This window comes from Capricornis sumatraensis, chromosome 2 (assembly GCF_032405125.1).
Source record: "Capricornis sumatraensis isolate serow.1 chromosome 2, serow.2, whole genome shotgun sequence".
Lineage (NCBI taxonomy): Eukaryota > Metazoa > Chordata > Mammalia > Artiodactyla > Bovidae > Capricornis > Capricornis sumatraensis.
Window position 1 is genome coordinate 124,539,592 of NC_091070.1, and position 13,435 is coordinate 124,553,026.

Genomic DNA, 13,435 nt, shown 5'->3' on the forward strand with positions numbered 1-13,435 from the left:
TTGGATTTTTTTTACATACACCTTTAGTTCAAGATGTAGGCTATTTTCCAAAAATGGTACTGGGGTAACTTAATAGAACTATAGATTTGTAAGGGAACTTGGATAATAAAGTCAACTTGAGCCATCTCGAGAAGAGAGCTATTTAATCTCTTGTTTTCAGTGGAGAGTTCCAGTTCCCACTAACAGGGCATATGGCGTACTCCTATTACAGTTGAACGTGGATTTGCAAAGTTGAAAGATCTCCTGTGTTAGGAGATGTGGTACTTTATTTCTGGCTGTCTCACTTACCCATCTCTCCCTTTTCTTCCTATGTCCATAATTTCTTCCTGTGTCCATAGTCATCCCTGGGCTGTGAGGGATGACCTTGAACCCCAGGATGGTTTTTTTGGTTGCCTTGTTTTCTACCAGGCAGAGCCCCACATGAGGTTGAGAGGGGATGTTGCAACATAGGTGGTCATGGTGTTCAAGCCAACCGCCCCAGGGTCTGAAGACTTGCTCTTGCCCACAAAAATATCAGTTTGAAAGAGACACAGGGAAGACCTCACTATGGCTTAATGAAGAAGAGCCATATTGGTAGAAATAATGTAGTATATAACATGGAGTACAACTACTGTTAGATCAGAGATGGGTGAGACGGTTTGGAGAAAGCTTAGTAAAGGATATAGGTTTTGAACAGGTCTTTGAAACAAGGATAGAAGAAAGGAAAATAAATTAGAGACATGTCAGACGGTAGAATGTGGTACCTCTCACTGGAGATTAGTTAGAAGATTTTTATATAAGGAACAGTAGACCTGAGTGTGGAAATAATCTGGAGTGCTTAAGTTATGGGTCACTAAGGAGTAGGTTGGATGATAGGAGTAGGGCAGACAAATAGGCCATAAGAAGGGCTGGGCACTGAAACTAGCTTCTGAGCAGAAAAGTGAGTGACATGATCAAAATTATACTTGAGAAGGATCATTCTTTAAGTAGTGTGCTTACTTTCAGAGAGCAGTTTTCTCCCTGAATTTAATGAAGAGGTGTAGATGGAATGCTGGTGTAATTGCGATAATAGAACTGACTGAATAGGAGCCAATCTTGGGGGAAGACTCCATAGAATACTTTCAGCTAAGTGATGCTTTATATTTTGATAAAGACTAGGTAAAGACAGAAGTACAGTTGTAGGTGGTCCAAAACTAGGGGAAATTGCTAGATCTACAGACAAACTTGTGGCAGGTCAGTTTGGTGTCCTTACCGGTACAACAGAGGTTCAGACCAATTGACTTCTGAGATTTGGTGCAGTGTTGAAATTCTGTGATTATATGAATAAAGTGTAAAGTTATCTAAATAAAGAGAACTTGGGGTAAAGATTCAGCATGTTGAAAAGAAAGAAATTACAGGACCAATTATTGCATTCAAAAAACATGGTGTACTAATACAGGATGGGCTGAATATGGCATAAAAGTAGTTCATGTGGAAAAAAAAGTGTGGACTTTTTAACTGAATCTGGATTTTGTAATTTTTGTAAAAGTGAACACAGCTTTAAGCAGCAATAGTAGAAAGAATAGTGTCCAACTCTATGCTGTAGTGGTAAGAACATATGTATTATGTGGGGTTTCTTCCCCCCCCCCCCCCATTTTGGGTCCTATCTTTTAAAGATGTTTTTGATGAACTAGAATCATCTAGTTGAGGGTAGGCAGATAGCCCAGTTTTGAAGTATGTGGGCTCTGGAATCATACTTGCATTTGAGATCTGCCTCTAATATCTACTAGCTCTGAAATCTTCATCTTTCTAAGCTTTAAGGTCCTCACATACAGAATGGACATAATGATGTAGCGTAACTGTTAGAGGGAGTAATAAAAACAAAATGCTTAGCAAATACATAATACATAGTAAGTTCTTCAAAAATGTTGGTCACTCTTATTATTATTACTATTGTTATCTGAAGCATAGGAGAGCCACTAAAATGATGAAGAAGTCTGGAATAGTCCAAAGCATTGAATCCTGGAAAAAGAAAACAAAGAGAAAACAAAATAATTACCTGTAAATTCTTGAAGGGCCATATGTAAGAGAAGCTTGTTCCTTTTTGTTCTAGAGGACAGGCATAGCCAGAAATGGAAATTATAGGGAGGCAGAATTATTTTTTTTAATAAGATATAGCTCACATACTAAAATTTTTTTAATTAAAAAATGTTATTGAAGTATATAGTTGATTTACAATGTTGTGTTAGTTTCTGGTGTACAGCAGAGTGATTCAGTTATATATATATTAATATATATATATTTTTATCTTGTGGTTTGTTATAGGATATTGAGTATAGTTCCTTGTGCCACACAGTAGGAGCTATTATTTATCTATTTTTATATATAGTAGTTTGTATCTACGAACTCTTTACTCTTAATTTCTCCTTTCCCCACTCTCTTTCCCTTTTCATTTGTTTTCTACATCTGTGAGTCTGTTTCTGTTTTGTAAATAAGTTCATCTCTATCATATAATAAATTCCACATATAAGTGATATCATACGGTATTTGTTTTTCTCAAACTTCACTCAGTATGACAGTCTCTAGGTCCATCTATGTTGCTGCAGATGGCATTATTTCCTTCTCTTTTATGCGTAACATTCCATCACGTATGTATATATACTGCATCTTCTTTATCCATTCATCTGTTGGTGGACGTGTAGGTTGCTTCAGTGTCTTGCTGTTGTAAATAGTGCTGCTGTGAGCACAGAGGTACGTATATCTTTTCGAGTTACAGTTTTGTCTGGATATATGCCAAGGAGTAGGATTGCTGGATTATATTGCTCATCATATTGCTCTGTTTTTAGTGTTTTAAGGAACCTCCATACTGTTTTCCATAATGGTTGTGCCAGTTTATATTCCCACCAACAGTAATTCATCTACTATTAAATTGACCCTTTTGAAATATACAATTCAGTGGTTTTTAGTATATCCACAGTTAAGTGTAACTATGAGCATTATATAATTTCAAAGCATTTTCATTACCTTCAGAGACTCTTCCTATTCTTTAGCAGTCCCTCTCCAGTTCCCCTCTTCCCAGCTCCTGGTAACACTAATCTACTTTCTATCTCTATAGATTTGCCTGTTCCGATCTTTCACAAAAATGAAATTATACAATATGTGGCCTTTTGTGTTTCGCTTCTTTCACTTAGCATGATATTTTCAAGGTTTGATACATATCACAGCGTGTATCAAATCTTCATTCCTTTTTATGGCAAATAATATTTCATTGTATGGATATACCACATTTTATTTACCCATTCATCAGCTATGGATGTTTGTGTTGTTTCCACTTTTGTTATTATAAATAATGCTACTGTGAACATTCTTTATAAATTTTTGCATTGATTTACATTTTATCCTTCTTGGTATATACATACCTAAGAAGGAAGGCAGAATTTGAAGACATCAGAAAGAAAGGCTGCCAGACAATGAGATATACCCACACTGAAGGCAATTCTATTGTTGAAGTAATGAGCCAATATTTTATCTTACTAAACAAATGCATGGCATTTACTATGCACTAGATGACTGTTCTAAGTGCTTTACAATTATTTTAAACCCTACACGGTAGGCACTGGTTATTAACTTTATTTTACAACAAGGAGGTTTAATAACTTGCTCAGGATCACTCTCAGAGTAAATGAGATTGAAATCCAGGTGATCTAATTCTAGTGTCTGCACTTTTAATAGTAGAAAGAAGATAACTTTAAGTATTTATTAAATTCTGTTTCTTAGACATCATACTTAATTGCTTTTATCCACATAGAGGCTGTAATCATCTTTCAGGGATATTTTAGAAAGAATTATCTCTTTGGGTAGCAATTACATTAGGATGCCTTGAATCCCATGGTTCTCTTATTATTATTCAGTAATAGATGGAAGTGGGGGGAAAAGCCAGCGACAAGGTGTCTGACCTCAGGCTTTTTAATTGATCAGAATTTTTATCAGAAAGGAGACAGTGAGGGTCTATGATAAGTAGTATAGGAATTCAGTTTAATAAGACTTCAGAACGTAGTCATAAGTTATGTATAATGTAAAAGGATTAACCAAAAGTAACTTTTGAGATGGTGAATAGAAGCCTTAGAAAAATGGAGAAATTAAGTTTCATGAAAATATGACTGTACTTTTGAAATGTATAGTTTCAGGTATTGGCAGGATATGTTAGGGTAAGTAGATGACTTTTAGTAAACTGACCATATGAAACTGGCGCTTGATACATGAGGGTAGTTGCTTTAAACTAAATGAACAACAACCAAAATGACAAATGCATAAGGGAGGAAAGAGCAGTCCAACCCAGACTTAAACTTCAAGTGGCCATGAATTGATGGGGAGGAAGAAGAAGAGGATTCCAGAATCTAAATTAAGAATTTGCCCGGCTTTGAAGTGCAGAGGGAGTCATAGAAGCCAAATGTAAACCAGTTAGAGTGATGGAGGTATGGCCAGCGATGCTTCCTCTAAGAACTTCCTTATGAAGAAATCTCAGGTGAGACCACTGAACTTGACAAGGGAAAAGTCATTGCTCTTAGGACATATTTTCTGGCCAATAAGAAGAATGCAAGTTTTACTGCAAAGGAACAAATAAGATGGAAAAGAAAGGGAAAATAGCTGTGAAATTAGGCTATAGTTATAGAAGTTTGTTTGTGAAGGAAGTATTTAGAAAGGGAAATGAGGCTTAGTGAAAAATGTAGATTAAAAGAGACTTGCACATGTTTTAAGGTAAAAGAATAGGCTGACATTTTAAATAAGCAAGTCTTTATTGTATCAGCAGTGAGTCTAGTTTCCCATAAAAATAAATTGTGTTTCTGTAGATGGATTTCAGGAGAATAAGTCAGTTGTACATCCTATCTTAGTATTATCTCATTTAGAGTAAGACCCTGACTCCTTCTTTGCAGTGGCCTAAAGTCTCCTCATGATCTGCCTCCTGCTTGTAACTGTAATCTCTTTTCTGCTACTCTTTCTTAATCCCTTTGGTGGAACCACAGAGGTCTTCTGGCTATTCCTCAACCATGCTAGGACTGTTCCCTATTTAAGGCCTTTTGCATTTTCTGTTCTCTCTGCCTTTAACATGCTTTCCCTAGATACCTCCATAGCTATCTCTTCCCTCATTTAGCTCTTGACTCAAATGTGCCTCTCAGTGAGACTCTCTGCTTTTCCTATTTCTAACTGAAACACCTCATTTTTCTACCTCCGTTATCCCCAATTCATTCCCTTCCTATGCCTCTTTCTTGTTTTATTGTTTTTCATAGCACTTAAATCCACGTAGCAAATTATAGATTTCATTTATTAATTTTTCTTTTTGTCTTTTCCTACTAGAATTTAAACTCTGTGAGTTCAAGAATTTTCCTAGCTCTAGAACAATGCCTGATACTTAATAGGCACTTACTTAGTAACTGTTGCATGAGTGAATGAGTGTAATATTCTTTGTGGAAACTGATATGAAAATATGTTCTTCTTCATCATCAACATCATTATTAATAAGCATTTTGGATGCTATATATAGAATTCTGCTGCTGCTAAGTTGCTTCAGTTGTGTCCGACTCTGTGCGACCCCATAGACAGCAGCCCACCAGGCTCCTCTGTCCATGGGATTCTCCAGGCAAGAATACTGGAGTGGGTTGCCATTTCCTTCTCCAGTGCATACATACATGCCAAGTCACTTCAGTCATATTCAACTCTGTGTGACCCCATGGACAGCAGCCCACCACGCTCCTCTGTCCATGGGATTCTCCAGGCAAAAATACTGGAGTGGGTTGCCATTTCCTTCTCCAGTATATAGAATTAGCCTTCATATATTCTGTTATTCAGGAGTTGGCAAACTTTTTCTGTTAAGCATCAGATATAAATACTTTTTGGAGCCATATGGTTTCATCACAACTACTCCACCCTGTTATTATAATGCAAAAGTAGCCATAGACAGTCCCTGTATGAATGAGTATGATTGTGTTCCAACAAGAGTCCATGTGTGGACATTGAAATCTGAATTTCGCATACTTTTCATTGGGCTTCCCTGGTGGCTCAGAGGTTAAAGCGTCTGCCTGCAATGTGGGAGACCTGGGTTCGATCCCTGGGTCAGGAAGATCCCCTGGAGAAGGAAATGGCAACCCACTCCAGTACTCTTGCCTGGAGAATCCCATGGGCGGAGGAGCCGGGTGGGCTACAGTACACGGGGTCGCAAAGAGTCGGACACGACTGAGCGACTTCACTTTCACTTTCACTTTCAAATGTCATAAAATATTATTTTCTTTTGATTTTCCCCCCAACTATTAAAAAATGTAAAAATCATTTATAGCTCTCAGGCCATAAAAAAGAACAAGCAATGGACCAAAGCAGACTCACAAGCTGTAGTTGTCACCTCTATTTTTACTGGTTTCTTAAACATATCTTAGTTGAAACATTTTTCCTTTAGTGGTAGGAAGCAACAATGTAGATTAAACCTTAGTAACAGATAATTTGGGAATACTTTTGTTTGGGTCCAGAATCTTGTCTGGTGGCTCAGATGGTAAAAAGACTACCTGCAGTGTGGGAGACCCAGGTTCGATCCCTAGGTCAGGAAGATCCCCTGGAGGAGGAAGTGGCACCCCACTCCAGTATTCTTGCCTGGAAAATCCCATGGACGGAGGAGCCTGGCAGGCTGCAGTCCACGGGGTCGCAAAGAGTCGGACACGACTGAGCAACTTCACTTTACTTTAGAATCTTCCATATTGCTTCATTTTTGTTTCCTGGGAACCTTATGCTTTCGTTATGTTTATGAAGCTAATATTTAAGGGAATTTGTGTTCTCTGAGCAGATGCCACATGATAGTCTTGGGGAGGTGGTGATGATGGTAGCAAAACTTGGGCAAAGCCCACCCAGGCTTAAAAGTTTGTCATTATTTATAAGGTAAATAATTCCCATATGGGAGAATCAGAAGTTGTCAGCCAAGCTTAATGCCCAGAGGACTATTACCGTGAATGAGAATTGTGTTGCAGTTTTAACATCATCCATAACAGATTTCTCAAATAAGTTGCAAATGCTTTTAATAATATGGTTAATTTTTAGCTATATTACACTGTCAATTTTTGCTGCTTTACTAAAAAGAATAATTAGAAAATAACCTATTCTATTGTAAAATCAAGCTGTGATTTGAATAAAGCATTATATTTTCCTCAGTAAGTGCAAAGAGAGAAAAAAATGTTTTTCATTTGCAAAACTTAAAAAAATATTTATAAAGGTTTTCACATACTTTGTTCAGTTCTTACAAGAGACTCATGATGGAGGTAGCTTTATTAACTATTTAAAATGTGAAAGAGCTGATAGTGAAATTATTTATTCAAGGTCATACCACCAGGACTCCAGATAGGCCTTCTGATGATAGGAGGTGGATACTCCTCATTGGAAACTTCAGCCAGTGTTTGGCTTCAGTGCTGTGCCCTTTCCTCACTGCCTCTCATTCTCTAGCTTTACCTGTTCACAAGGATGCTCAGAGCTCTAGCTGCTCCTGGTTCTGCTGTGCTTACTATACAGAGCTCTGAGAAAAGATTGAGGAGGCTGGGACTAGCTCCATCACTGCCACTGAAGCTACTTACTAGTGCTGTTTCCTCTTCCATTCTTAGTCCCCAGATATCTGGTCCTCCTTCTTTCCTCAAAACTGTGACCTCTAAAGACCTTATGTGGTCAACCAATGGCTACTAAACATTGTGGACAGGTTGGCAAAGACAAGAAGGAATGAAACAGAACCCCAGGGCTCAAAGTCTGAGTGGTTGGGAGAGTCAAGACACAGTGACTGAGCTTCGGAGGATGCAAAAGGAGCTGGTTTTGAGGGGGAGAATTTAGTTTGGTTTAAATGTATTATCTTCAAGGTAATGGTGGAACAGCCTTGTAGTTAGTTTTCTATCCTCCAAAAAGTCAAATGGAGAAATAGGTTGAACCAAGTATCTGGGGCGACAGCCAAGTGGCAAAATTTATAGTTAGAATCAAAGACTTTTTGTTCCTTTTAAACGCTTCTTAGAGATCCTGTTTAAACAACCTCTTCATTATGAAAATAGCGGCTTTCTATGCCTTTTTTATGGTGTTTGGAGAAAACTATTATAAACGCTACGCACATTTTGGGATGGTTGTGCATCTTATGAATCAGCGGTGGCATGTAAAAAGATTTCTCAATATGTGGGAAATGTTGTAGACTGTTGTTCTTAAATTGTGTTCCCTTCTTCACTTTGGTGTTTGTGTGCTACCTTACATATTTTTAATGTTATTTTAATGTTATGCTTTGCTTTTTTGGTTAGGAAAGCTGCTTGCTACTAATATCTTTGCAGATTTAAGTTTCTGAAAAGCCTCTTGAATTCTTCCCCATTCCTGTACCTCCTTTTCCTTTGTCACAGTCTTGACCCCTTGAACATGATCCAGAAATCTAGATATGGGCCAACTGATGTCTCGGTGAAAATAAGAAAAACTTATTATTCCTCAGTGCTTAATTGAAGCCACCCGATATTTTACAGATTTTAACTTTGAGAGGGTAAGGGGATCAGTCCATGCATTATCATGTGTGTCTCAACTCTATCAGTTGACTTAGTCAAAAGGAGAAAGTTACTGAATTTGAAGACAAGTCTCCACGATGCTGCACAAACCAGTGCTGTTACCGCCTACCAGCCTGCGCCTACATGAAAAAGGCTCTGGTTGTATTTTGCCTCTGAATAAGGATCATGGTCAAAAAGAAACGAGAGTATGTGGTTAAGTACTAAACACTTCGCCTAAAGTGAGACAGTCTTATAGATTGTGCCCTCAGGTTTCTCAATTCACAGTATAGTATTTTCTTGAATGAACTGCATTATCTTGTAAGTTTGTGGACTTATAAGAAGTCAAATGTTTTCATGGACTCCTCTCTTTTCCATATAGATGTCCAGAGGGCTTCTTGGGAGAATATTGTCAGCATCGAGACCCCTGTGAGAAGAACCGTTGCCAGAATGGTGGGACGTGTGTGGCCCAGGCTATGTTGGGGAAAGCCACATGCCGATGTGCCCTGGGCTTCACGGGCGAGGACTGCCAGCACTCGACTACTCACCCCTGCTTTGTGTCTCAGCCCTGCCTGAATGGAGGCACGTGCCACGTGCTTAGCCGGGACACCTATGAGTGCACCTGCCAAGTCGGTTTTACAGGTAACCAGTGGGACTCAGGCCCACACTTTCCTATTCTCAGCAGGTACTTCCACTTAGTGTCTTTTACTATCATCTGGTTCTTTAGGGTCCCCCTCTATAGTACATGTTTATCATTATGGGAAGGAACTGGAATGTTCCAGTCAACTATCCCTAACTTCCTTTTGAAAGGGGAGAAGGAGAAAGCAAAAGGGTCAAATACCCCGCAGTGGCTGACTGAAGTGCATATGTCAGAACTGGGGATCACGGTTACTGCCCTGTCACTGGGAGAAAAGCTGTTAGTGTTGCTGGGAACTTCTTTCCTGAAGACTCCTCTCCCCAGACGCTCAGGGCACCGGCTTTTCTGGTTTCTAAACTGGTTGTTTCTTTTGCTTCTCCGTTGTCTTGTCCTTGTCCTCATGCATGTAATTTTTGTTTTTTGGAACTCTGTTTTGAGCCCTCTTTTGAGCCATATGACAGCTTTCCCCAGGGAATCTTGCTCTCTCCAGTTTCTTCAGCTGTCATCATCTTCATCCCCTGCTGATGACTCTCACGATCATCCTTTTTGCTTCACACTGACACTGACATTCAGGCTCGTATTTCTAACTATCTATTGCATATTATCCTTGGAAATTCAGCAGGTACCTGAAACTCAACATGTCGATATAGATAGTGACACCAGTGTACCCTCCAAATACCCCAAGCTAGAAGCTCCCTCTCATTTATCTGTACCCCACGTGGACTCAGGCATGCATTTTAATCTGAGTTACTTCTCACCTGTCTACTCCCCTCCATTTCCTCTTCTGCTGTGTAGTTGACATTCATGTCCTTTCTCACCTGGACTCCTGCAGTTGTTTCCTAATTGGTTTCCTCACCTCTACTTTCTCCCCATCTTGTTTACCTGTCACATTGCCACATCTTTAATTATACATGCAAATCTTCTCACAAACTTACCTGCTTACCATGCCTAGTGACTTTTCATCATCTGCAAAGTAAACTGCAGACTCTTTTACTTGGCTTTCACAGCCCTTCACAGTCTAGGCCTTGCGTCTTTTTTTTATAGCCTCACCTCCCCACAAGCATCTCGCCTTAGTGACGCCAGCATTCTCATCATTTCCTGAAAATGTCATACTTCCTGTTGCCTCCATGCTGTTGCATACCCCTTTGCTGGAATGCCCTTTTCTACATTTGGAGATTGCCTAATGTTATTGTAACCTCTCAGTGACCCTCTCATGATTCCTTTACACAGTTAGTCTCTGTGTTCTATTATTTTATGTGTCATAGTTTGTTGTAATTAATTTTTACGTGTTTCTCATCTGACTGTATTATGAGTTCTTCACAGGAGGGTCTGAGCTTTATTTAAAATGAACCATAAGTGTTTATTAACTTAGTTGTGAAAAGGAGAACTATTCACTGTTTTGTCCTCCAGTATATCAACAATTCTGTAAATCTAATTAGAAAATGAAAAACACACTCAGAAAACTAGACTGATTCATTCAGTTTGGAATGCTTGTTCTATTGGTTTTTCATTAAAAGGTGTTACAGTTATATCTCCATCATGACTGTGACAGCATTGATACTGTGAGTCACTGAAGAGATTTGGTGGTTGAGAGAATAATTTTTCCTGATTGTCAGTTTCAAGTTGTTTTGCTCCACAAGGCAAGGGAGGGCATATCCACTTAAAAGATTTTAATCCTGACTAGTGGAAACGGCAGTGATACCTTCTTCATAATTAAAACGTTACTCTGAAATAACCCTCAAATTAAAGTGGATTCCTTGCTATTAAAAAGATCTCTTCGTGGTGGTTCTCAGGGTGCTAATCATCTTTATACATCTGCCACTTTCATCCACCACTTTAGGAACCACCACAGGTCAAGCTTACCCTTTTAGTTTTGGGATAGCTCACTACCCTACCTCATCAGACCTTATGAGCTCACGTCACTCATAGATGAAAAAAACAGAGGCAGAAGGTTAGTGCTTGTACAAAACATATATGGGAAACCAAGGTCAGCAACCTTCTGGTTTCAGTTGTAGGCAAATACTCTGAAATACACTGCTGGCAGAAGTAGCCATTTTTTTCTGTTCTCCACTGTAGGTAAGTACTCTGAGTAGAATGAAGGAAAATGGAAAATGAAGGTCCCTTCACGCTGTCTTCCCTGAAGTACACATGCTGCACCTGGATTTTTTTTCACCCTTTCCCTTTGATTTGATATTCCTGTAGACAGAGAGTTCTTCTGTGCACTCGTGTGTCACCTCTCTCCCTTTCAGAGAATCTGTCATGACTCTTCCTTGCTTTTCTATGGGGAGGTGGGGTCAAAGATTTGGATGTTTACCTAGACAACCAATTGGAGTATTAACACATTCAGGGGATTCTCAGATCTTCAGTTTCGAAAAAACTCGAACTCATGAAAATAGAAAGCCATGAGGATACCGAATTTACTAGTAGCATAGGAGTATTTTTTTCCCTCTCTCTCTCTACCTCAGATAATCTGTTTTGATTCCTTGAGATCGAATACTGTCTTCCTGATTCTTTCTAGCGCTTTCCTACCTGAGAGAGTCCACAAGAATCGCCTTTCTAGATCTTTATTCTTATGACAGCTTTTAGTTTTTTTTCCACGCTTAAGAAGCCAGAGATTCTTCATCTTCTTCAAACACATCCAGCACTATTTTTGTCAAGACCACAATTAACAAAATGTTTCCCAGAATACGTGTGCGTGTGTGTTGTGTTTAAGGGAAGCAGAAGTCATATTGACTTGTTTTTATCATCTAAGAGGTCTGTTTAGTCACAGTGTATTGTGGAAAATATCGGTACACTTTATTTTCATTCAAAAGACATGATTTGAGAGCCTACTCTAGGGATCGGAGCCCTGCTCGTGTGATAGGTGACAATAAAAGAAAACAGCAAACTTGGGGTATGTGTTTGCATGTGTAGGGGTGTGTATGTGAGGGAAAGGGAGCGGGTCGGGGTTTGGGTACCTGAGTGGAGCATTAAGGATGACTTTATGGCAGTGGTGACTTATGAATAGAGTTGTCAAGACAGTGGAGCCCACTGGGTGAACAGCAAGGAAGACGGCCTTCCAAACAGAGGAGTATCTTAGGCAGAAAGAGGTGTGAGACACTAGGTGGATCCACACCCTTTTGTGCTGCAGGGGTTCTTGTAGCGTCCTGTGATTCACCTACAGTCACTCCTGTGCCCCACTGGGTCTTTGTGTCTCAGCTAAGGGCCCTGGAGAGTGCTCCTGTCCGATGAACTTGGGGAGGCTCTGATATGGGCTCCTATACAGTTCAGAGAGCTTAGGGATTCTCCGCGCAATGGCCTCCTTACGTCGCCTGTTGGGTGGGAGATATGGGGTGGGATGGGGCTGACACCCATTTCTGTGGGCAGTGCTTACTTCTGTTATCTTTCCTGTAGGTAAACTGTGCCAGTGGACTGATGCCTGCCTGTCCCACCCCTGTGCAAATGGAAGTACCTGTACCACTGTGGCCAACCAGTTCTCCTGCACATGCCTCGCAGGCTTCACAGGGCAGAAATGTGAGGCTGATGTCAATGAGTGTGACATTCCAGGACAGTGCCAGCACGGCGGCACCTGCCTCAACCTCCCAGGTTCCTATCAGTGCCAGTGCCCCCAGGGCTTCACAGGCCAGCACTGCGACAGCCCCTATGTGCCCTGTGCACCCTCCCCCTGTGTCAACGGAGGGACCTGCCGGCAGGCTGGTGACTTTACCTTTGAGTGCAGCTGCCTTCCAGGTAAGGAGTCCCCCTAGTGTCCTGGCTTGGGGGATGCACCTCCAGCGGGAAGGAAGGGGATGGGGTGTGGTTCAGTGTTCCTTGAGGAAGTGTCCTTCCCCGCGGGGAAAAGGGGAAGTGAGAATGTTGTGTGGGGTGGTTTGCTGGTGAGAGAGGAGTTTTATGGGCCCAGTGTGGTCCATAAACTGAGCAGGGGGTAATTTAACATGTCAGAGTTTATGATGATGAGTGACTTGGAAATTGTTTATTGTCCTTTTTGGAGGAACAGTGAGAAATAAGAGAAACAGAGCTCTGGGAAAGGATTGATAAGTCTGTAGAATGGAAAGGAACATAAGGAGAATTAGACATTGAAAAATTTATGTGTGATTAATAAAATGCTTCAAACTGAATTGATAGTGATAATAAATGATCAGCTTTCTCATATGCTTTTACCTCTGATGGAATAATGGATTATTTTACTAGTTACCTGATTGCACCCCCCCCACTCTTTTATAGTTTTCCTTGAAATTCTGGTCTTTAGAACCCTCTCTAACTTTGGGGTAACCCTACCCAGACTTGAAGCTGAAGACTTTTGCAGCTG

General features: G+C 40.2%; 1 protein-coding gene across 1 annotated transcript in view; it reads left to right on the forward strand.

Annotated features, from left to right (window-relative positions):
* Nucleotides 1–13,435, forward strand: part of NOTCH2 (notch receptor 2) — a 173,132-nt gene that overhangs the window by 65,947 nt on the left and 93,750 nt on the right. The window contains exons 4-5 of the mRNA XM_068960510.1: nt 8,872–9,131; nt 12,520–12,855. Coding sequence (XP_068816611.1) covers nt 8,872–9,131; nt 12,520–12,855 — 596 coding nt within the window. The remainder of the gene's footprint in view (nt 1–8,871; nt 9,132–12,519; nt 12,856–13,435) is intronic.